General features: G+C 44.0%; 1 protein-coding gene across 1 annotated transcript in view; it reads right to left on the bottom strand.

The window, feature by feature from the left end:
* Positions 1-23,813, bottom strand: part of CHD2 (chromodomain helicase DNA binding protein 2) — a 54,239-nt gene extending 30,426 nt beyond the window's left edge. The window contains exons 1-4 of the mRNA XM_010164387.2: positions 22,832-23,813; positions 22,365-22,498; positions 8,526-8,733; positions 5,666-5,752 (exon numbers count right to left, since the gene is read on the bottom strand). Of these exons, the coding sequence (XP_010162689.1) occupies positions 5,666-5,752; positions 8,526-8,733; positions 22,365-22,426 (357 nt within the window). The 5' untranslated portion in view covers positions 22,427-22,498; positions 22,832-23,813. The remainder of the gene's footprint in view (positions 1-5,665; positions 5,753-8,525; positions 8,734-22,364; positions 22,499-22,831) is intronic.
* Positions 23,814-24,872: the final 1,059 nt, after the last annotated feature.

Below are 24,872 nucleotides of genomic sequence, written 5' to 3'. Positions count from 1 at the left end.
GAATCCTGCAATATTTGGGGGCATTCAGGCTTAGTTTCCATGATTGTAGAAACTTTCACAGCCACGCAAATGCATTATGTTCTCTGCTTTTATTACAGAAACTTCCTATAAGGAAGAAAATTCTTATAAAAAGACAATACTCTCATCAGTGTCTTTGCTTTCCTGTTTGTTTTTAATCCCATAGCCAAAGTCACTGAGGACCTGACTGGGTCAGAGCCATGTCCTGCTGCTTTCCTTCCTCCTAATCCTCCAGCCTCCACCAGTGAAGTCTCTCTAGATAAATGTATCTAGAGATATTCTAATTACTTGCTGTACTATTTTAAATGCGGGTGTCATTAACTCCTACAGATCAAGACAGCTAAAAGAAATCTTTAGGCAGGTTGTACACAACCCCATTTTTGTAACAACTAGTCAACCATAAAAACAGATTATCAGACAAATAACACCCCTCAACCAACGGATGACTTCACCTTATACACTCGCCCAAGAAAACACAAATCAGCAGGGAGAAAACCAAAGAAACCAGATTGAAATTTCTAAAGAAGCACTAAAATGACAGAAGTAGCCTCCAAGACTCAACAGACTTGTTGGAAATCTTCTGCTTTATACTGTTTTTTTCCATAGCATTCAGCTTCAGCTCTAGAAAATGTCTATCCATCACCACATCTCAGTCTGCAACTACCTCCTGGTACACCCACCACCCCCCTGGACACAGCTAACAAAGCTTACAACCAAGAGCTGTTCACACAAGAATCTTGTGAAACGGTGTGAGCTGCACTATGAAAAAGTTGAGGCTCTGCAGAGCCGTGGTCCACTCCTCTGCTTGTTTTCTGCATCCTTTATTTCCATTTTCCAGCTTCCCTTCCACCAACAGAAATTTCCTTCTCACTTGCTTCCGTGTTTCCATTAAAATACTGGATGTCACCTTAGACCAAGAGCTTTGCTGAATTTCACTGTGCTTTGGTGTCAGATTTACATGTGCACCGTATCTTACTACAAATGTGTGTTGATCCACCTGTTTCATGGTCCTGCATGAAATCCCTGTCTCACAGACCAAGCATCCTGGAAGCATGTGACTGACATGACTGATAAACACCACAGAGAACCCCACCTACCCTTGCAACATAAGCCAAGTGTCCCACAGATTTCAGTTTCGACATAGCTAAGTTTAAAAGTCCTCAATTTTCTTTTTCTGTTTTAATTTCTTATCAACTTTCTGAAGCGTGCTGCTTTGCCATTCCAATTTTGGCATGTTTTTCAAGAGCTGTCCCTCAATGCACGTTTGCCCTTTGCTGTCTTTTGGCAAACCACAAGTAGAGAGAGGTGGATTTTTCTTCTGCTCTGCGTCAGAGAAGATAAGATTTGGAGAAAGCCAAATACAACCTTTGGCTCTTTGAAACTAACTCCACTTCTTTGCCAAAAATCCCGTTTTCAAGTTTCTAGAATCCACTTTCCTAACGTCCTTATTGTTCCCCTGCTCTGTTGCTATCTCGACAAAGCTGATGCTCATCTCTTAATGACACATCTTTTCCTCACCTCTTTCTGCTTTGAAAAATTAGCTTGTGACTGCAATTCAGCCGCCTTCAGTTTCATTTTTCAAAGACACCATTGTCTTTTTTGGATGCATGTCAAGCTCAGCTCTATCTCCTCTGACACAGCCAGTCCCCAGCCTGAGTCATCTGCCTGCCTTGTGCCCCCACATCCTCCCTGCCCGAGTGCTGGGAAGCTCTGTGTCTGCAGCCCTGTGCAAAGCCACTGGTGATTCAGCTTCTTCTCCCTGCTCCCTCACCTGCCACCGACCCATGTCTCCTCACCAACTCCTCCTGGCATCCTGATCTTGGGTTGCCAGGCTCTAGCCCCAGGCTGAGAGCTGCTTTCTACCATTTATATATATTTTATTATTTTATTTATTTATTTATTTATTTATTTTAAGAAAAGCTGAAGCACATTTGAGCACCTCTTAATTCTGCTTAAATTCACATTCCAGTACCCAGCTGCAAAACTCTACGCTGACTTACTCAAATCAGCCCAAGGGTGAGATTTGCACCTCTGCCCTGGACTCCACAGCTCAAACAGAGCTTGTGCTTATAACACCCCGTTATCAACATCAGCCTACAGGTTCTGTCTGGTGATAAATTCCTTGGTAAGGAAGCGCAGATGATAACCAGAGAGCTGGGAGCACACCAGGTCCAGAGCATGCACCTGAGGTCCCATCTGCACTCCAGCCTGCCACTCACACTCATCAGGAAACGGATGGGTTGGGAAATCACATGCAACTTGAATAACATCACCTCCCTGAATGACACAACCTAAGCTGACAAAACCCATCTCCAGTCCCCACCAGAGTTTTTGTCAGCCCAGTAAGAGATGCCGGGTGCACACTCCTCACTCTCAGAGCCCAAGTACCAGCGCTGGTAAAACTGCTGGGCTCAGGTTGTCCCTCTGGGGTGCTGCTGCTGTGGCCAAAGGGAAAGATGACTCGAAAGATGACTCACCTTCCCTACCTCACCTCTCCCCTGCCAAACACTATAAACGTGCCCCACTTAATTACTTCCAACTGGACTAGGAACTGGCCTCTTACTATTTGCTTTCCCCACCTCCAGCTGAAGGGATCAGCATTCTCTCTCCATGCCCCACTGATGCCTCCCATCTAAATTATTCTTTCTCTTTCCCAGCTCCTAAAAATGTGCACACAGTTTTACTAGATTAATTATGCTGCATTTTGCCGTGGAGCAGTGCTGTACAGAACGTAATGATGCCACGTACACAGCAGCAAGCAGGGCAACGCAGCAGCAGCTTTGACGTTCTGGTCCTACAGATAGTCCATGAGTGTTGTCACTGCTAGCCCAGGGCAGGAGAAGCTGAGACTAAAGGCCATTGGCATGGTCCAGGTGAACCTCTTGAGCTCATGCTGCCTACGAGGACAGAAGACTCGCTTAAGCAGAGGCAAGAAATATTTCAGACTAACGTCAAAGAGAGGATCTGCTCATTTCAAGCTTAACAGAGGCCAAGCTCCAGTGCTCCAGAAAAGCTGGAGAATCTCAGCTTGCCACATTAGTTTTCTTATGTCTGATAAACTTCTCTCTCCCAGCAATACCAGTAGTGTTTGAACTTTCAGCAAAGACATGAAGCAGAGCTTTAATGAAAATGCAAACAAGCAGATTTTTTTTTTTTTTCAATAATAAACCCAACTGTATTTTGGAAACACCTCTGGTGCATGACTTGTGGCCTCTCGCTCACAGAACAGATGTGTCGTGCCATTTATTACTAACTTCAATCTCAAACCATCCTTTTTATAGCAAAAAGATTGTGTCTGTTTTGAGCACATTTATTTCTGAACCTCCCCAGAATACTCTGAAAGGCACCTGGCTCTGCATGTCTCACTTCCCCTGGCTGAAACCTGAAGCTGATTTATTAACTGCAAAGAAAACACATGGGCAAGTACAGTTTTTACTAAAAAACTCACACATGCTCTTATTCCTGGAGACAGCTCTAGACCTCTGAGTAGCTCGGTACCTCTATGCAAAACTGCACTTTCGCATCCTGATCTTTCAGCCCACGCCTGGGTATTGATCACAAGTTATCCCCCTCTCTGACTGCAGCTCAGAGACCTACAAAACACGCTCGGTGGCCTCTGGGCAGTTCCCAGAAGGCAATCATTTCTAACATAGAAATAACCCTGCCCAAACTGCTGGTCTCAAGAGGACAGACATGATTGAACAGTGCCCCAAAAACTGAACCACCTCCACCTATGTGGCATCTCCTCTGACCAGGGTGAGTCACAGGGCAGCAGGCGCGGAAGCGTGACGAGTGATTCTGTGCTCTGAGCCTTCTAGGCTCCTGGGTGATGCTGTTTGCTAATACCGCAGAAAAGTGTTAGGGAAGAAGGCAATTAAAAGCTCCTAGACACTGTGCTGGAAGTCCCAAGCAGCAAGCGACAAGAGCAGGTCACTGGTGACAGGATTAACCCTGTGAAGGTAAAAAGTAATCTTCAGAGGTATCAAGCGCTTTGGGTTTGCGCCAGCTCCAGCAGCAGCAAGGAGTGCTCAGCACCATGCAGGCTCCAACTGTTGCTATTTCCTCACTCTTGGTGTTTAGGTCTTCAAAAAGCAAGACTTTCCATCTCCTCCTGCTCTTTCCCAGGCCCCAGCACCGTGCTGCTGACACGTCACACCCTCCATCGGACTCTGCTGCAGATGGGAGTTGCCCTATGGGGACCAGTCAGTGTGACTTTGGGGAGAGAGAGGAGAAAGGGGTGGCCCAATTTTGTTAATTTTGGCTTTCCGTTTCATGAAGGTGGCAGTGGGGTCATTCAGAGGACCTTTATTTTTTGTTTTTTACAATATTTTGTGGTATAGCAAAGTTTTCACATCTCGGATTTTTTTAATATATTTTTTTTTAAACTTTATCGTACCTTAAGTAGTAGGAAATAAAGATATCGAAAAAGAAAACAACATTTGCAAAACCACGTAATATTGTAAAACAAAAAAAGACAGGACTTACCTGAGCCCCTAACATGGCACTTGGATCTGCAGCGGAGGTCTGTGGTGGGTGTGACGTCGCCAGCACAGTGCATGCCGGGGCATCGCACAGAGAGGCGGCCAGTGAGCCTGGGCTTTGCCGAACTTGAAAAGGAAAACAAAAGCTAAGTCAATGGTGTGCCCCAAGCCCCTTCCTAACCTGCTGCTACGTGGGACATCCAGCACAGGAGTCTGGGAGGGCAGGAGGTGACACTGGGGGTGCCACAAGGCTCAACGATAACGCACCAGAGCAAGGAGCCAGAGACCTGCGTTTGCTGCGCAACTCGGACCCCTCGAGCATCCAAACAGACATTTCGGCAGCGAAGCACCAACAGCCTGACTGGCAAAGAGCACCACATTGAAAATCTACTTATCTCCAGATTCCCAACCACGTGTTTTTGTACCTAGCTCCAAGCCCCAAGCTTTACTTTTGGTTTAAACATCTCTCTGGTTTCCTTTCCCCTGTGATATTGCTACTCAACCTTCCTGAAGACCTGCAGATAAAAAGCTCTATGCAGAAAGCCCGCTAGATGCATCTTCAGAAAAAGATTCATGTTCTGAAAAAAGGAACAATTAGAAGGTTTATCTGCCAGGCTCTGACCACTGTCACCTCCAACTGAAGCATAAAATACTCCCCAATATTCAACCAAAGAAAAGTGATGGTTCATAAAGCTGAATACGCACAAATGCATTTATCAGCGTGATCCATTCCAGGATGGGCAACAACGACTGTCTTGTTGTTGTGAGAAGTTTCCTTTATTCCTGGTTGGATTTGTGTTGTGTTTTGGGGTTTTTTGTTGTTTTTGTTTGTTTGTTTTGGGTTTGTTTGGTTGGTTTTTTACACAGACTCGTTCTCTCCAGGACGTTTCTACAGCAGAGCATGACTTGCATTACGCCTCATTCCAGCAATCAGATCAGTGCATGCAGATCTCAGCCCACGCAGTGTCCCGCTGACTCCAGAGGTCTCAGGCCAAGCGGATCCAACTGCAGGACTGGGACCTTAACTGTGAGCTCCAACATCCACACACCCTGGTGTTCACAAGGCAATGCAGACGAGACTTGCCTTTGTTCTTTGGGTTTGGTTGGTTTTATATGTTCAGTAATCCCTCATCTTTTCTTTTTTTTCCCTTTTTTTTTCTCCTTACCTCATCTTTTATATTAAATCGCGACGGTTCTTGTCTGCTTCGGTTTGACCTCCTAACCCCATAAACATCAGGATATTCTTCCCACATCTGCAAAATAAACAGACCATCAGGAGGCCTGCTTCACCCCAATTATTTCTGACATTTTAGAGAAGATTGATGGCTATTTCTTTAAAAAATCAACATAAAACCATTAGAGAATTAGCAACCAGTAGATGGATACTTTAAAAAACTGGCTGAATAGGATTATATTTTGGGGTATTCAGTAACACCCTAAAGCAGCATGTTTTATCTCAGCATTATCTTTATAGAGGTCCATCTTTCCACCAGGGTACAAATTATTCTCCAGCTCATCCAAGCTGAAGGACAGAGTGTTGACTTAGCCAGCCTCTGCAAATAATGGTGCTGAAGGTTAAGGAGGCAACACCTTGCATGTGGAATGAATGGACGTACCAACACAAAAGGACAATGCACCGTCACTAACAGCTTCCACCACAATTCCTTTCTTCAGGGAAAACCCCACCAGTTGCCTGACAATCCTGGTGACGAGACATTGTCAACAGCAACTTCAAAAGTGAATTCTGTGGTCCAGCAGCCTGGATGGCAAATGGACCGGGGCACCCTGTCCTCTGGTGAGGCAAGGACTGCTGGTTCTTCTCCTGAATGCACTGATGCGAATGCGGTTTGGCAGCACAGGACATGTGGATGTGCAGAGCTGAGTACCGGGAATGGTTGTGCTCTATTTGCTGTGAACAGGACTTACTGTGTAAAACAGCATGCATTTGCTCTTGCTGGATGGACAGGAGGAGAAGGGGGAGATGAACAAGAACTGATGCCCTGAGAGACATAAATGCAGAGCTGTGTTGGTGACACAGGACACCAGAAGCTTTACAGGGCAAAATACAAACCACCACCATGCCTCTCAAACACCTACACCAACAAACCCTCTCTCCCTGAGCAGAGCTTATCCTTTCACAGTTTTCTAAACCTATTCATTCTCCTTCTGCTTCTCTCTCCCTCCAGACCTCAAATGTCTCTGCAAGCCACTGGCAGGAAAAGGAAATCAAAATACACTGCCAGGTGCAGCAGCAACTTGGGATTGACAGCGTGATGAATACAAGGCTGCAGCCCAGCAATTTTTCTGCTGTTAAAAGAGTAATGGAATAACACTGCAATGGACAGATTGTGCAGGTGTGTATCTGTTGGGCATACGAGTACAAAGATAAATTTACATGAAAGAAGAACTCAAAATACTCCCCAAACCATATGAAGAATATGTCTTTTCATCTTTTAAATGGCACACTTTTTGGATGAGGGATCGACTCCCATGACCAATCTCAAAAGCACCTAAAACAAATTAACCTCACCTTCATGGGTGTATCGAGACAGAAATACAAAATAAACAATAATAGAATAATTAATTGCACTGGTTATATAAAGCCAACAGGTATCAACATGCCTAGGTTAGACCTAGGTAAGGAAAACACCCATTAACAGAGAAATTAAGGAAGGGAGAGGCTTTCTTATTAGAGGGTGCCCTGACCTTTTCATGTTTCATCCATGTTAATTATCACCGTGCGTATGGATGTGCTCCCTCATAGGATAATTTTAATGTTTATTGTTAGGGACATGCTCTTAGAAGCCCACAGGGAAGAGAAAACTTCCTTCAGTCCCCACTTATCAACAATAAAACAGAAACTTGAATATTGTGTTACCACAACTGACTTATAAACACATCCTTCCTTGCCAGTCTGAATGCAGGAGATTTAGCCATGACCTGAGCCGACAGAGATTTGGGAGAGGGAGAAGCTGGTAACAAAATCCTTCACTCCTCCCTTGCAGGTACGTGGGGAGCACAGGCTGAAAGCACAGTCCTTCTCAGTCTTTACACACATAGTAACTTTCTCCATAAAACTCACTCTCATGAGCAAGCTGTGCAAAGTGCAAACCACAGCCAAAAACAACAGGATAGTTACACACAACCAACAAACTAACAAATACCTGACCTAACCTGATTTTCCTCCCTCCAAGTAAACTCAGTTCACCTAGTTCCTGTTTCCAAATGGGAATTTGGGCTCCTCCTCCTCACCTCACACCACACTGTGCTACTCAGGTGCCTCCATCCCTCGGGTGAAGCAGGTACCCAAGGCATAGCTTCTGCACTGGGCAGCTGCTCACCAACCAGAGGGACAACACATCCATTAAACACCTGCAATCTTTTTTCCTCCTGTGCAGCAACAGGTAGAGGGCAAACCTGGCTATTTGAGGGGGATATTGCTAGGGGGTAGCTGGGAAGTTGCAGAAAAACACACAACAAAGAACCACAATAAATAATGTAAGCTAAATAGCTTTTTTTTCCCCCCCTCCTTCCCTTTTTTCCCCTCCCTTCTTTATTTTTTTCAAAGAGGAAGATGGCAATGGAAACAAACCAAAGTGGCAAAAATTCTAGACAAGCATTCTCCTGATTATGTATCACATGGGGAAGCTCTGCTACTTCTGAAGGAGAGGAGAGACATGAGAGAGGAGTGGAAAGATGGAGGGAGAAGATGAAAGGACAGGGTCATGTATTGATGACAGGTGCCTGCCCCTCATTCGCACCAGTCAGCCCCATCACTACCTATCTGGTGCCCAAAGGGTTGTCCCACCAAATGCACAAGCTCCTGCTCAGGAGGATAACACCAGCAGGGCACAAACACACAGACCAAACAACCATCAAGTGACTTGGGGACACCGGAGGTCGGAGGCTGTTTGGTCAACGTGCAAGTGGCAGGAAGTTGAAGACAGCTTTGTCAAGGTCCTGCTGTCTGCTCTTTTGTGGTGAGTGTGGGGGTAACGTGTCTATGCAGAGCAGCGGGGGCAATACCTTTTTAACATCTGCTATCCTTTCCTTCTTAGAGGCCGGTTTTTCTTTGGTTTCAGGAGGGGTCTGCTGGGATTTTGAACCCGTTGATTCACTTTCGGATTCAGACTGACTTTCAGAGGACTCGGAGCTGCTGTTTGACTCGCTGCCCTGCTCGCTTTCAGACTGGCTTGCAGAGTCAGAGCCAGAGGCTTCTTCGGATGCCGAGCGACTGATGGTAGAGAAAGAAGAGATTACATTTTAACTGCACTGTCACAGCTTTGAAATACGCAGTGAGCAAACCTGAGCCACGTCCAAGCTATAACGATAGGCAGATGCAATCCTTTCCCAGGACAGGCACTGAACACACGGGCAGGACTGCAGGCTCCAAAACAATGTACAGTATCTCTGCTCATCGGCCAAAACAAGAAGAGTTGTAGTAACATGAAGAGAAGCATTAACAATACCAGCAGCACAGGTCCTCCATGGAGGATCTGGCTCACTCGGAGTGGGTGAGAACAAGGTATATTGGGAGTTGGAGTATCCAGAGACCACCCTGCTATATAAACAATACACTGCTGCTCTGGCACGGCTCTCCACAACACCTGAGTATGGCCAGTGGTTCAAAAATCCAACATCCCATTTCTGAAAGAGTCCAGCATCAAACACTATATGCATAATACTACGTATTATAGTAAATATCATGTTTCTAGCAAAAAAAAGAATAAATTCAGCAACCGAGCAGTAGAAAGGAGGTTATACAGGCATGTGGCTGGGGGAGCTCCTGTTTAAAGGATTACACTGTCCAGACTGCATTTCTCAACTATCAGAAACAGATAGTTCAGAGCAGACTGGGGAGCAGAACATCAAATAAGTGTATTTTTTTTTTTTCCCTCTTTACATTCAAATGAGTTAATATGCAGAATAGTCACTTAAATGCAAACTCCTCAACAAAACAAAGAGAGGTCAAGCTATTTTAGGTGGCCAAAATACTCAAATAGCTTTGCCAAATCACTCAAACATCTATTTTTCATTTAAAATCTAATTAAAGAAAACAGAGAACTCATGACAACATATAACATCCATGCCAGGAAGGCAGCATTACAAATCCTGCCCTGCCACAAACCAAAATGCAGTGTGGCAATAACAAGACTGTAAATTTTTTGAACAAGGACCATCTCTTTCCAAGTCAGCTCCTGAGCTGCAACTAGGTGTTTTGTTTGGGGTTTTTTTGTAATATTTAAGGGCATGCTGCAGATATAACATCACGAAAAGAACAGTCAGGAAAACTTTGTAGAGGGAAACTATTTTTAATTTTTCTCCTTTTGTACAAAACCACAAAAGTAAGAAGGTACATTGGAAGGCTCTGCCCGGATTTCACAATTCAAGAAATGATACAAAGACAAAAAAAAAACCCAAAGGTACAATGACACACAATTATACAGAAATCAACGTATGCTACAGACACAGGATCACTAGTCAGCTACTACTCATAGGTAGATGCGACAGGCAAATAGGGTTGATTTACACCATGGACTCAGATAAAAATCCTTAATCTATGTAACGGGGCTGATCCCATCAGCTCACGCATCAGCAGAGCTGCTCGCTCAGCTCCCGGCTGCCATCTCCCATGGAGCGGGCAGAGGGCAGCAGCCGAGCGCCGCGGGAAGCAGCTCCAGAAATCCCTCCGGCACCAGGGCACGCAGCCAGGCTTCCCGCCGCCATTTTACAGCCATCCCTCTTCCACCATCTTGAGATTTCCTTGTGGTGGCGGCTGCTGCTGCTGCTCTGGGTCTGTTCACAAGTCTGAATAATGGAAGGGGTGCAGCATGTGCGGGGAAAAGAGAAATAGCGCAAGAGGGAGAATTTCTAAGGCTGAAGTAACAGAAGTGGAGTCTTTTCAGCAAGGAGCAGAGGGTGAGCTGTCACTGATGGTTGCTGGTTTCATTGTTCCAGTTTGGTTTTGAAGAGATGGGGGGCTGGCTTCGCTCCCTCCTAGCAGGGCTGGAAAATCCGAGTTGAATTACCACCCTTCCAGGCTGCCCAGTCACTCCTGTCTGTCCCACTCCTAGCCGTGACAACCAAAGGCACAGCCCCACACACAACCATCTCGCTACACCCTGCCACAGCCTGGCCCTTCCCTATTGTTTTCTGCAACTTCCAGTCCCCTCTTCTCCCCCCACAGCCCTCGCTGTGCTCTCCTGCTGTGCTCTGCCCCACTGCCAGCACCATCCACCACGTCCCTCCCTGCTCGCCTGCCACCCCGCAGCTCTGCGCACGGCTTCTCACTGAGCACATCCATGGATCTGCTGACATCTTGCTCCCAACGTCCTGCTCAACCACAGTGCTGCGTAACCGAGTCTACTTAGAGCGAGTGATGAAAATTCTCCTGTTGAAGAATTATCCGTTGGAGAATTTTCAGAGTTCCAGGGTTTTTTCAAGAAAACCAAGGGAATTTTATTAGGAAGCATTGCCACACCACTGAAGGAAATGACACTCCAGCAGCTCTGGGGACACTCCGTTTCCACAGGCATGGCTCGGTAGGACACCATCCCGCAGAGCTTCCCGTGGGGATGGGGACTCGACCTCTGTGAAAGAATGGGATCTGGAGGCATCCAAACCTCTACCATCATGATGCAAAGTGACAACATCAGGCTCTGGTTGAGTCATGTTGGCATCCCATGTTCCATGGGGACACACGAAAGAGGAAAACACTTTTCTTCAATCAAATTTACTAGCAATAGCTGGAAGAAATTATAACAACCCAGGCTAGACTGAGGCCAGGCAGCTTTGGCAGTATTTGTTTAAAGGCAGAACTGTAATTACTGGCCTCCTCCCACTCTGGAGCTCTTTGTTTCTCAAGGCCCTAAGCTTGTTCCAAGGACACAGGGACACAGCCTTTCTGCACATCAATAACCAGAATTAATGTGCTTTATCCACATTATCTGGACTCTATAATTCTTTTTTTTCAAGATGTGAACCGTCATCTGACAAGCAGGCGACTTCTCTAGTGACAGATGACACACATCTGCATGTACAGGTACACACACACTCGCCCTACTAAGGAAAGAACTGTAGATGAGAAGTGGTATGTCCTTTTGAAGGCTGTTAGAAATAATTCTATTTTAATAGACAACCTGTTATCAAGGCAAAAGGATATGTGCTTGTCTTTATTTCTGTATTGATAGAATAAAAAAAATAGAACTAAAAAGGCTAATTCCATAACACAATGCTTTCTAACTACCACCAAGACCATCACACAGCATTTCTACCTGCCAGAATATAAAGGATTAGCAACGTTATATGTCAAGTCAGGCCTTACACTGTACCTAACTGGAGGTTAAAGTCCTCTTTTCAGAAGCCGTTTTTGGAATATGCCCTGCTTTAACACCCTTAAGTTCACATCCAAACAAGACCTACTTTAAATTAAACTGTAAGTGGGGGATGAGTTATAATTGTTGCAAAAATCAAAATTCAACCAGTCCACTCCCCTCCAAATTCAGCAGAGAAACACCCGTGAGTATCAAGAAAGCTACAGTTGGACCGTTGGTAACTCCCTGAAGTGAGAAACTGCTATAAAAATTGAGGTCTGCTAAGACTCAGCCAAATATGTTCCCCTGGTTTCTAAGAAATACTTCAGGCTATAATTCTGTTTTAATTAAGAGCCTGCTCCTGACTTGAGGTGGAAGAAAACCAAATCATCCCTTACCAAGAAGGACACGTTCCTTCTAAGAAATAAGTAGCTGAACGGCAGAGATAAGACCCTTAACAATCAGGCATCTAAGTTTACAAGGCAATTACAGCGCGCCTGAAGCCTCCAGCCTTAACGATTTAATATTTCACATATGACTTCATTTTACAGGAGATCATCTTTACTAACAGCAACAAAATATTTCATAAGCTCTCAACAAGTACAAACAGTAGATATGTTTCCAGAAGGTGCAAGACAAGCTGAAAAAAATGACCCAATATGCATTCCTGGAAGCAAGAGCTGACCAGGGAATGGCTCTAACTAGGACCATTCTGCCCCAGACTTTAAAAGTTGGCTTTTGATGGACTGAACTTGAATTCAGCCAGGGGGATAAAGGCAGATTAATGACCCAAGACCCTCCCACAAGCCAAGCTCCTCCTAGCTTTATAAATTGTTGTGAACATTTTGAACCTAAACAAGTTTGAATTCAAACAGCAGTGTTCTGTTGGGCTTCACAAGCTCAGCAGGGACTCAGCAGCAGTGAAACCACCCTGTGCAGGATCGAGAAGATCCTTGGCACAAACTCCCAGGGCTGGATAATATTAGAAACCAAGTTTATTGTTTCCCTCTGGCAAACATATGCTTAACGTTGAAGCGTTGCTGGACACAGCTTCATATGTCCTGTGGATAACTGACACCCGGGTGTCCATCCATCCACATCTCGTCTCACTGCCACCAAAAGGCTGAAGGCATATACCCAGGAGACATCCTCCCCCCTCTTCCACCCACCCTCCCTCTACAGCCCACATTCCCAGTACTCACCTTAGGCTCACACCAGCCATGACTGGGCTATTGGACTCCTCCATGAGCCACTTGAACTCAGTAACACATCAGAAGACTAGCCCAGAGAAAAGCAAAATAGGTCTCTTCCGACTTAGTGAGTAAAATCAGGACCAAGCCTTTACAGAAACCAGGAACAGTGGAAGTAGACTATGTCTGGTAGCAGAGACAAGTTGCAGAGGTGAAAAGGGACAAGCAAGACCTCAAATTTGGGGCAGAAGCAAGCCAGCTGCTCAGTTTGGCCACCCCTGGGTCCTCAACATCCCTCTCTGGCAGGGCCAGGCCAACTGTCTCCCGAGAGTTCAAACATTCCGGTTTCATGGCAACCTTCAAACATTCCAGAGAACCTAACGGAACCTCAGGTGTCATCCCACTGGACCTGCTGCCATACAGCACTACCAACCCATGGCACAGCAGCAGGCAGCCAAGCTGTGACTCTCTGAAGTGAGCAGGATGTCTTCTCCAGACCAGGTCTATCTGTCAGATCCAGCTCTAACAGTAAAATAAGCTTCTCAGTCCCCAAAGCTCTTCAGCAAAGGGCCGCCAGCCTCATCCATCCACCAGTGGCACCAGCCCTAGCTTTACTCCAAAGTACAGATCAGCAAAAGCCCATGAAGGCCACCAAATTAATTTAAAACTATTTAAACAGATGCATCTTCCTAAAGTGACCTACACACAGACTGTTGTACGCACAAACGGACAGTGACAAACGCACCGACTCAACTGGCCACCGTGTTGTAAGTGAATGACACTCAGATTGTGACACTGAAGATAAATTAATTCCTAGCTTTTTGAGTTCCTTTTATATTATTCTGAAAGTCTTTTTAAAAGAGCAATTGCTGTTTGCCTGTCTCTCAAGGCAAAGATTTTCTGAGTGATAAGCACTGAGAAGGATCAGTCGGTGAAAGAGCTTTTCCCAACTTCCTTCCTGCAGGCAAAAGTGGAAATGGGTGAGAGGAAGAAAAATATTCCTGCTACTCTCCTATCCGTGCCCACGTGTGCTACGTATTTCTAACAACGACCTATCTCAAAGCAGGAACTCAAATATACTAAACACAGTCATGCTCTTCATACTGTTCAGAAGCAAGTATCAAACAACTCTGAATACTGACAATATAATTTGGCCAACTCTGGGCAGGTTTTCAAGGGATGCAGCAAACACTCACAAGGTTCCAGGGTTGTCCCTGCTACATAACCAATGTGTCCTTCAAAAAAAATTAAAAAAAAAAAAATATTTCCTCAAACTCATTTTGTGACCAGCAACTTTTTTTCTTAAATAGGCAAGTGAGAAGAGTTGTCATGGAGAATATACACTTCTTCCACTTGTGAGTGCAAGTGGTCGCTGGCAGAGCTGGGTGTTAATTACATTTACACAGCACTAGGCACAACAGGACCACACGGTGCTACTGTAACAACTGAGGGATTATGCACTCAGCAGGTATCCTATCAAAATAACCATCTGAATTGGGTTGAGCAGGTTTCCAGCTTGGCTCAAAGGAGGGGAAAGGGAGGAGGCAGAGGGAAATCTTCACACGCATTCTGGCCACCCACCCCTACTTACCACAGCACTCCCAAATGCCAAAGGCAAAGCAATCCTGAGCACACAGTGAGCTAAATATATCCCTCACTGCTTCGCTGCAGCTCCCTGTAAAGCACATGGGGCTACCTCAAATGACAGAATATTTTACAAAAGTGGGGGGGTTTTGTTTGTTTTTTGGGGGGTGTTTGGGTTTTTTTTTTGTTTTGTGTTGTTTGGTTGGGGGTTTTTTGGTGTTCTCCCCACTACAAAGAAACCACATTATGCTTGCATAAGCAAGCCAGCAAGATCAGCTCATTCATGATTGTGAGCTCTGGCTCTCGCCTCTCTGATCTTTGAGCCAGAGGCTGAAAATGCCTGGAATGTGTAGTGGGAAAAGAAAAAAAAACTGCACAGGGACAAAAGGAGTCAAAACCTGTCTGCTTGACTAAGGAGCACCACTGAGAATCTCCAGAGGCAGTATCCTTCCCCTTCCCTGCACAGAGAGGGAAGGATAATTGCAGTTCTCAGGGTTTTGAAAAGGTTTCTCCCTCCCCAGGAAGGCAGCGGAGTGTTTCAGCTCTCCACATCCACCATGGGTGGGACGACCCAGGCTGGCTCTTGGCAGCACCCACCACCGAGAACCTTACAGGAGAACCTCCTGACAAGGAAGGGAGCCCAGGGACACACACCTTGCCCTAAGGGCGAGAAGGCAAGTAGGGGGTTAACTCACCCAGCCCCTCTGTCATTCCAGCCCCAGCTCCTGCTCTCACAGCAGGGCACAGCCAGGCTAAAGCTCAGAGGCAGCACAAAGGGAACTCTGCTCACCGGCAGCATCCGACTTTGTGTAAACGACCTAGAGATGCATGGGGGGGGGGAACTGGAATTTACACATAATTTTGGTTTAAATTAGTACAGAAAGGGTGAGGTTTTTTCCTCCCTTAACATTTGAAAACTTCTTTTAAGACCTAAGGGAGTAAAGAAATGCAGTAATATGGATATTTAGGAACCGAAATAATTAACAAGAACATGAAGTTGCACAAATTCCTTTCTGGTTCCAGACGACCTGGAGTTCAGAAGAGGGGAGCCTGACCTGGCCTGAGGGTTTTATTCCAAGAGACTTGTTAAAAGCTGTTTTTAACCGCGAGATTTAAGGGTCATCATTAAGCCTCCCTCTGTTTTACAGACAGCACATGGCATTCAAAGCTCTCAACTGGTGACAACTCCATAGTTAAGAGCAGAGGTTCCTCCCCATGAAAACGATGCAAATGATTCCTATAATGAATATATTAGCAGTTCTATTAAGTCCTCTATACCTAGCAATAAAACTTGCCAGAAACACGATTACAACACAACTTTTTTCCTAAGGAGCCAGGTGTTCTGGAGTCAGTGGATTCTTGACATTGCAGAACACTTGTTCATAGCCGGGGTAAAGGTTCATGAGCAATGAAGTGTTCAGCATCCCGTCTGTAAAGCACCCGGTGCTTGGCAAACATACTCCACAGAAGTCCTGCCAAGACGAAATGCCATGTAAGCATTACAATACCAGGAGGGAATCAAGAGATCACTGCTTCAAAACTTTCTATTTTTTTAAACCTTAGAAGTCAAGGCCAGAAAAACACATACACTACAGTATAGATTAGCTCAGCCCACAGGTAAATATAAAGCAAGCTGTATATTGAAAATTGTAATTTAGCAGCAGTGCTGCACAAGCAGTGATGTAACAAGAGCTACTGCACATTTGGAAAGACTCATCAACATTTTGCTTATTATATCCAAAAGACACTCCCTGCTCCAAGAAAAGGAGACATTAGCAGCATGAGAGACTTAGAAAAGCTTCATTGCAAGTCACTAGATATCAATTTTTCATCTAGTCTTTTTCTTTCATTTCAAGGATCCTTTACAGAAGACAAAGGTAAACTTTACAAGCACACCACCACCTGCTGAAAGAGTACCTTCAAATGGCACTTCAGCACATGTGTTTTAATAAAAAAAAAAAAACACCAGAAAAAATTATGTAAGAAACCATGTCAGTAGAACAGTACATCCTTTGCTAGAAGGCTGCTTATATCTAATTACGGTAATCCAGGCCATACCCTCCCCCAGTGCTGTTCTGTTTGTATTTATTTTCCTTGAAGGAGAGGAGAGGAGAGATAATGCAGAAGAGAATCTTCCTTCAACCAGTATCACCATCCTCCTGAGCTGGATTTCAACTAGGGGCAATGGGAGATTTAGAAATGCTTCTCCCTCTTCAGAACTGAACAGCCCAACTTAATTCCTGCTTTTTTTACTGCTGTCTGCAACAGGAAACAAGATACAGTGGATATACACACCTCCAGGTGATGTATCAGGAGATGCGATTTCAGCACAAGCTGCCAAGCCCACCCAAAGCAGGTTTACTTCAGCTGTTCAACAGAAGCAAGGCCATGGCATCAGAAGCTTCAGTTCAGTCTCCTCACGCCTGCTCACAGTCCCAGGTACTTAACTATGGCTAGTCTCACTGCAGCTGCCACTGGTACCCTCATCAGCTCCTCGAAACTAGCAGTGATAAGCCTGAATAAAAAGACACACCACTATAAAAACTCCTCAGGGACAGGCTTTGTGCAACTCAGTAACCCGCTAATTGTATGAACAGCTTCTTGAGACAAGGGGTAAAACATGAAAACAAAGATAGTAAATGGTTTCTCCCTATACAATTAGATTAAAATTAAACATCACTGCCTTCCTGGCCCTCCCAAAGCTCAAACATGAAAATTAACAGTGGAAATGTTTGTTTTAATGCAAATGCAAGTGTGGTTATTGTAGCCCAAACACAGAGAGCCACGCTGCTCCCAAGATGCACACGTGAGATCCTGTGTTCCCACAAGCACCCTCCCCTACGAGCAGTCGAGCTATGACCCTGTAGAACCACAACATGTTATTTCCCCATGAGCCGTGGGAGAGTTTGGCTTCAGCTCATATCGGAAATGGGGGAAGATGCAGAAAAGGGCAACTGTTGCCCTCAAAGTACGGCAGGTGAAGCATCAACCCAACAAAAAGCAGAAGAGGCTCTAATCTACAGTCTGAGCCACATCAGCTTCTCTTGGCTGAAGGCCCTAATAAATCTGGGCAGGAGCGGTGTGGGAGCACACGTGCATACGCGTGCACACACGCAGAGCAATGCCCCGGCAGCAGCACACGCTGTGAGCCACGGAAGCATTTTTGCAGGGTTACAGAATTACCCAGGTGAGCTCTTTATTCCTATTTTTCTGTTTTTATTCAGCAAAATGGTCGTGCATTTGAGTAGGTAAAATTTTCTTAACTAGTTTAAGATGCTTAAACTAAAAAGAACAATCCAGATGAGATTAAATTTCAGTTAAATGTAGCTTCTTACAGTGGGTGAGCCTTTTCTCTAGCACTGTATATATTGCATCCATTCCTGGCAGCAAGCACAAAACAGGAAACAGAGAAGTTGAAAGTCTCAGAATTGTTCGTAATTAGATGAGACATTTCCTTTGAGAGGGTAATGTAAAACAGAAGTAACAAAGCAAAAGAAGAACAATCTCCTTTGTGCTGCACACAGATTACATCATTACTCATATGAATTCCTTGCACATTATTGCTTTTGTATCTTGCTCTGATCAAGCATTTTCCCTTTTTAAAAAAGCTTCTGGATAGTTTCATGAAGAGTTAAAGCTTAAAAAGAGAGAAAAAAAAAATCTCCTCCTTAAAGAATCCAGCAGTGCAAATGAAACTGAAAGACTCTGTACACACTGATGGCCGCAACAGCTTAAAAATAACCTGTCAGCCTAGATGAAAAGCTGAAACCCGTAGTTAGAGGCATTTTAATAAATAGGTTTTAACATTTCCACTCAGCACAAAGAAGATCAGTTGCAAAATGCACGTTGAAAGCAAAAGAGCGAGTTTAAGTGATTTAAGGATACGGAAAGCCATAATGCTATTTAAAAAAAAAAAAAAAAAGGAGAGATGTTCCAGGAATATTATGATGATAGGCAATTCCTTTCAAAGTTAAAAAAAAAAAATAGAAAAAGAAAGAAAAAAGCCACACCAAAAATAACCGTGCTGCCTTTCAAGTCGCTCTCTCGCTTCTCAAAATAGCCTGTACTATTAAAAAAAAAAAAAAAAAAAAAAAGTAAAATAAAGGCTGGCGCCTGCCAGAGGAGAGGAAGGGAGGGAAGGCAGCAGCACACTCCACAGCCACGCTCCCAGTCCATCCCAGTCCATCCCAGCAGAGGCCGGGGCTGGCGTGGGAGAGGCCGTGCGGCGCGCGCAGCCGCCATGGCGCGCAGGCACAGCTCTGCCTCCACACGCCTGTTACCAAGCGAGCGCAGCCAATCCCCGTCCCCAGCCAGCACAAGATGGCCTTTGAACTCCCCACCAGCAACTTCCTGCTGTTTTTAGAGTACACACAGTGCAATGCAGTATGTCTGTCAGCTATGCGGCACAAAGGAACAGCCATTTTGTGACTGAACTGGACCCGCACCAAAATGCCAGGCGGTGAAGCCTTCCCCTCTGCTTTCACAGGGAATCGGGGCTTCCCGAGCGTTACCAAAACAAGAAAGGGATGCCCTCGGCTTTTATCAGCACCCAGGGAGGGTGATTTTTTGATTAACATCTTCGTTTCCCTTCCCCCACCCCCCCTCAAATCCTCTTTCATATGTAACTACATCTTCATAAAATGGCTGCCACGTAAAACAAGGGTGTTCTGCTCTGCGAAGGCTGCGGCGCACGCTGCAGAGAACTCTGCTTCTGTAAGGTGGCTGCTGAGCAAAAGGGAAAAAAAAACCCCAAAAAAACACCATTTCAGATCACAGAATTCCAGCTCTCTGAATAGAAAACAGGCTGAGATCTAACCCACCACAACCTTTTATTCTCCAAAAAAATGATGTTTAAATGCTAAACAAGCCAAGAGCTGGATACAGATGGAGGGGTTTGCTCAGCCCTGCAGCTTCTGTAGCAGAAACTATTCCCACACTGGGGTATTTAGGAGGTGCAAGAGCAACTGCAACAGATGCAGGCTGGGGGGAAAGGAGAGGAATGAGGTATCCACCATCTGTTATTTGCTATCCCCTACAAAAATCACTCTGGGACTTCAGGGGGACCCCCCAGACTGCCTCTCACCTCTGCAGTTCACATGAGGGTTGCACCATGGATGTACCCTCTCACACCACCTGCCTTTCAGAAATGCAGCACAGAAGATGCTAGAAAACACACCAGGATTTTGTTCAATTATTTAATACGAGTCCCAGATAGATAGGTGGTGGTTATTAGTAACTGCAGCAGCTCAACTTTTATCCTAGGTGGAGAAAGTTGCATGAAATCAATCAATTTCCAAGTTTGGAAAGACTTACAGCCAATATCCAAAAGACAGGTGGTGGTTTTCATCTAGAAAGGCACCAAGTACCCCCTCAGTTTACAAACTGTGAAGAATTGAAACCATTTCCCTCCCCAGGAAAAATAATCTGGTTTGGGACAATTCTCAGGTATTTTTGTTTATTCTGCATATACCTTGCATTCCCTTAGGATTGGAAAGGTAGGAGTCAATTCCAAACATATTCCCCAGACAGGAGGTTAAGGTGGTGTACAGGAATTGTGTTTTCTTCTGCTTTAACACCTTTCTCCAGTCCTGTATTTTTGTTTCTCCAGCCCAGGTGAATGGCACCAGTCGTATCTACCTTTTCCACCCCTCTCCATCACCCAGGCCTCCCACCAGGGATTAGGTGACAGGACTTCACATATTTCCACAGATGCTGAGCTGGTCTCACAACCAGGGAGAAAGTTGGCCAGCAGCACGTGAAGTGCAGACATCACTGGGCTACAGTAAAGCAAAGTGGTGGCTTTACTTCCTAGAAATCATTTCCCCTACAACTTCAAGTCAACCTCAGGAAGTAAAGCCCATTTTACGACATTCAGCTGACTCACAGCTCAGAAATAAGTTCGACAGGGCTCACTTGGAAATATCCTGTGCTCAATTGTTCCCACACTTCAGGTGATGAGTGGATGTTACCCACAGCAAGTTTATTTTGAGGGAAAATTGTGAAGGCAGAGAACAGTAACCTCACACAACAGGTGTTACATACAAATTGATCAATTATGATAAATAACCTTTCAATGAAAACACCAAAAAGCACACATGAGAGACTATGCAAATATATAATACCCCTAAGGACAAAAAAAAACCCCAAAGGTCTTCCTTCCTTCTGTGGAACTACTGCTAGATGTCTCCAATTTCACCTCCTATTTAGCATAATATTTCTGACACCAATGAAATACCTTAATTCAGACTTCCTGAACAAATTATACCTATTACTGCTCTTGCTGATAATCTGCACTTTAAAAAAGCACAGACTTAAAAAAGCTGAATCATAAGTAGTTTTTTTTTTAAATTGACTTTTTAAGCAATATTTTGTGTGCAGTATTTAGAGTAATATAAATAAGACTGTTTGATGTGTTTTAAAACTGCATTATTAAAAAAGTCTGTATAGGTGCTATAGGGGCTTCAACAGCCCCTGAGACTAATTTAGTTAATAATAATTTCAAATTAAAAAGCTTACCTATATCCATTTTAGGATTTAAAATTTGGCTGCAATTTTAATATCCAGAACACCATCCAAGTTTATGCTAGAAGGTTACAGTAATTTGATAATATATATATTCCCACAGTATTTCAAGTTTGTGTGTTTAAGGAAGGTTAAATACTGGACATCAAGAATACTATTGAAACACCTGCAAACATCACAGAGCACATGTGATACAACAGACAGTTCAGAATTCTTTTTTATTAATGTTAGTTAAAAATTACTGAAGACAACACCAGAGAAAAATAAACAAACCATGATTCAATTAAAATTAACAAAATGCAAAACTCAAATGTTTTTACAAACTAGAAAACAAAAATGCATATAGTTTAATTTCCAATTTTCAAAAAAGCCGATCCTTTAAATACAAAATGAGCAATTCAGTAATTATACTTCTGCATTCCTAGCAAACAAACATTTCCAGTATTTCATACTTCTCCCACATCAAGGTTAAGTTTATAAAAATCTGCAAAGAATGTCATTACTTGACAAAAGTAAATAAAAACACTCTGAGCAAAAAATATATTAAACAAACAAGCAAAGCATTTGCAGCCTCTTGTTAACAGTCCCAGTGTGTATTTTATAATACGAAATGGTAACACCAGCAGGAGAAAGTCTGGTTAAATTGTATCAAAATATTCTAAAATACCTAAACAGTATCAAAGTTCTACAAGCTCAAATAAAATTTCAAGTAAGGGGTATCAGACAAACAGGCACTTTCCAGTTTATATTTTAAAATAAGCTTTTTTTCATTCATGTAACTTTTTCTTGTGTCTATTTACTATAATTTACTACTACACCAGGCTTCTGTATGGCCCTCAGTTAAAGTTTAGACTTCTGAGATTCTTCAAAGAAAAATTTGCCTTGTATGTAAAATGGTGCAATGCAGCAATGGCTAAACCGACAAGGTCATTTTTCACAGCACAAAAAACCTAAAAATTGAAATTCAAAAGCTGGAAAAACATGATACAGAGAAAAGGGCTCCCCTGAATAAAGGTACAGTACCTTTTGACTATGACATGGGCCCTTAAGTCACAACACAACTTTCAGAAATTGCTAGGAAAAAAAAATTAGGGTGTGGCATGCTAACAATCTCAAGGTCATTCCTTAAAAAGGAAGCAAAATCAGTAAAATGTTTTGTGTTAAGCACTGACAGTAACCCAAGGCTGTCAAAGTAAACAGGGTATTCACAGGTTTTACCAAAAAAAAAAAAAAAAAAGTAAGTTGATAGATCATACCTCGATGCATTGCTGTGGACTGAACCCTCCTCTCCTTGGCTTTTGTCCTTATTTCTCATCATCTTTTTATTCTTAAATATTAAGAGGGGGTCAGGGGTGTCTGTTTGCTTTGAAGTCCTGTGCCCAGGTATTTACTGTCAAAAGTTGAAAGAAAGGTAAGGTCCCAGTTCGTTTCACTGGCTTTCATTATCAGGAACAAAGTCCTGACGCTGCAACGATATTGTTATAACAATACACAACACTGATCAACACGGCAAAACGGAGATTTAAAACAAATAATCGTTTTCAGAAGAAAAATCCGAGAATAAACACAGGAGAGAAGCATCCTGCAAACTTTCCCAAAGTAACACTGGATGCAAATAATCTCTGTATCTTATTGCGTCATCCCAAATACAGCTCAAATCGGTTGAAAATCAAAGTATTCAAAACAGTAGAAATCTAAAAAATTATTATTATTAATTGCTCACCTACCTGATCCATGCACCGCCGCCAGGACCAAGTCGATATTAGTTTCAGGTAGTGGAAAAACATTAGATCCAAAATATTTAGTAATAATGATAAAATAAAAATTTCAGAAAATGAAAAATAAAATATATATATTCTAATCCCAAAAAATATGCTGCCGATAAAGCAAAAGAAGCAATAATTAGTAGAAAAATGTCCGGGGGAAAAAGCTCATTAGGAGAGCGCACAAAAATGGAGGTACGCCATGGCTTCTAAGCTGGAAAAACAACGACCTGGGCTCTCTCCACGGCTTCTTCTTTCCAGCAAGGCACGAAAAGGGAGCCCTCAAAAGCTGCTTTTCTGCCCGAAAAAGGTCCGCTCGGCCCCCGATTAGTGCCTAGGAGAGGCAAGGGGCTGTGGGGGCCCCCTGAGGCTGCCCGAAAGTTAGGGAAAGTTGCGTAAAGTGTTGGGGAAGGCACGGAGCTGAGCGCGCTCTCTCTAAGGCACAGCCGCCATCTAGAGCTCCTTCCCAGCTCTGAGCTCTGCCTTTGATTGACACTCTCTACATTTACCCCACAACTCAGGTGATGTACCATAGACCCACCCCTTCATTTCTACCAAAAAAAGAGATAGCCTCCACCTAAAGGGTGCCTGCTACCCCCCACAGCCCTGGCTTCTTCCAACTACCCCAGCTGAAGGGGCACCTTAACCCCATGTGGCTCAGGCACCCTTTTGAAACCAGAAAGAAAATGGAATTTGTGCCTTTTGTTTTAAAGATTTGCTAAATATTTCAGTGCCTGGACTAAAATTACTTCCTCCCTGGACAGGAAGTGGTGCTGTTACAAGCCATTTTGAAAGAATGGAAGTGGAGCTAAGAGCCATGCAGCCAGCAACAACCCACCTTGGGGTTCAGCCCACCCAAGGGGTAGCTTTTTTTACAATTCAGTGGCAGTATCCCCAGACAATAGCTCCTCCATCCATCACCCAACACGTGCACTTAAAGCTTGGGACAAGAGAGTCGGGTGCTGCCACCAGAGCCCCACATTGCTGAGAAGCCCCTTCAGCTCGACAGCGCCTCCCTAGTGGTGTCCCCCAACAACAACACCCAACAGCTACACCATTTTCACCAGTTATGCCAAGGCACTACTGGAAAACAAGCCTGACACCATCAGAAGGGCTACTGCAAATCCACATTCTTAACCCATTAATGCTCGTCAACAGATTCTAACACAATCAATGAGTTTTAAAGCCGTATAACAGCTGAGCTGTAGAACTGGAAATCAAGCAACATCTCAGATACAACTTCCTAGTATTAAGAGGATGGATGACAGAGGAAATGGAAGAGATCCAAACATCCCCTAACTGCTTGTATTCTGACCACCAGTTGTCTTCCCACAATCAACAGTCTCCTTAAAGCATGAGGACATCTTGCATAGTCATCAGCATCACAAGAAGACAGTCAAATCGGACACTGGGGGACCACTGGAGGGGAAGGGGGTAATGAGCTAGTTTGGGCTTCTATGGGGACATCCATGGCATAGCATCCCAACACTGGCTTCTACCAGGAGAACCAAGATAGTCCCCCTCAACTCCACCACACACGTGCCATTCACATCCTCCAACAACCTATCATCTTCCCACATCAAGAGGTTTGAGTAGGTATGCCCTGTTGCCATGGTCCATTTTAAAGAATTTCAGTTTATGGATTATTTACAGAAGACCCCTTGCACCTCAACTACAAGAACTAAAAAAAACACAAAGCAAGACATGCCAAGCAATTTTGGGCAACAGCAAAGAAATCCACTTGTCTGAAAATGGATCCCTTTAGGTTGGTCCCAGTATCCAACTCCACCATATAACACATGGCAAAACCAAACCTCAACAAGCAAGTTGTGTGTATCATCAAAAAGGCTGGATTAAACAGGTATGAACAATTCATCATGGTAAAAAATGGATATACACCAAGAAGCTTAAGCAAGTCAAATGGTTAAACACACACAATGGGGTTTTGTTTGGTTGTGTTTGTATTTTGTTTGTTTTTAAAAGAAACCACCTAGGTTATCT

The sequence above is a fragment of the Antrostomus carolinensis genome, unplaced genomic scaffold (assembly GCF_000700745.2).
Source record: "Antrostomus carolinensis isolate BGI_N321 unplaced genomic scaffold, ASM70074v2 scaffold2423, whole genome shotgun sequence".
In the NCBI taxonomy this organism is placed as follows: Eukaryota; Metazoa; Chordata; class Aves; order Caprimulgiformes; family Caprimulgidae; genus Antrostomus; species Antrostomus carolinensis.
This window is presented reverse-complemented; position numbering and strand designations above follow the sequence as displayed.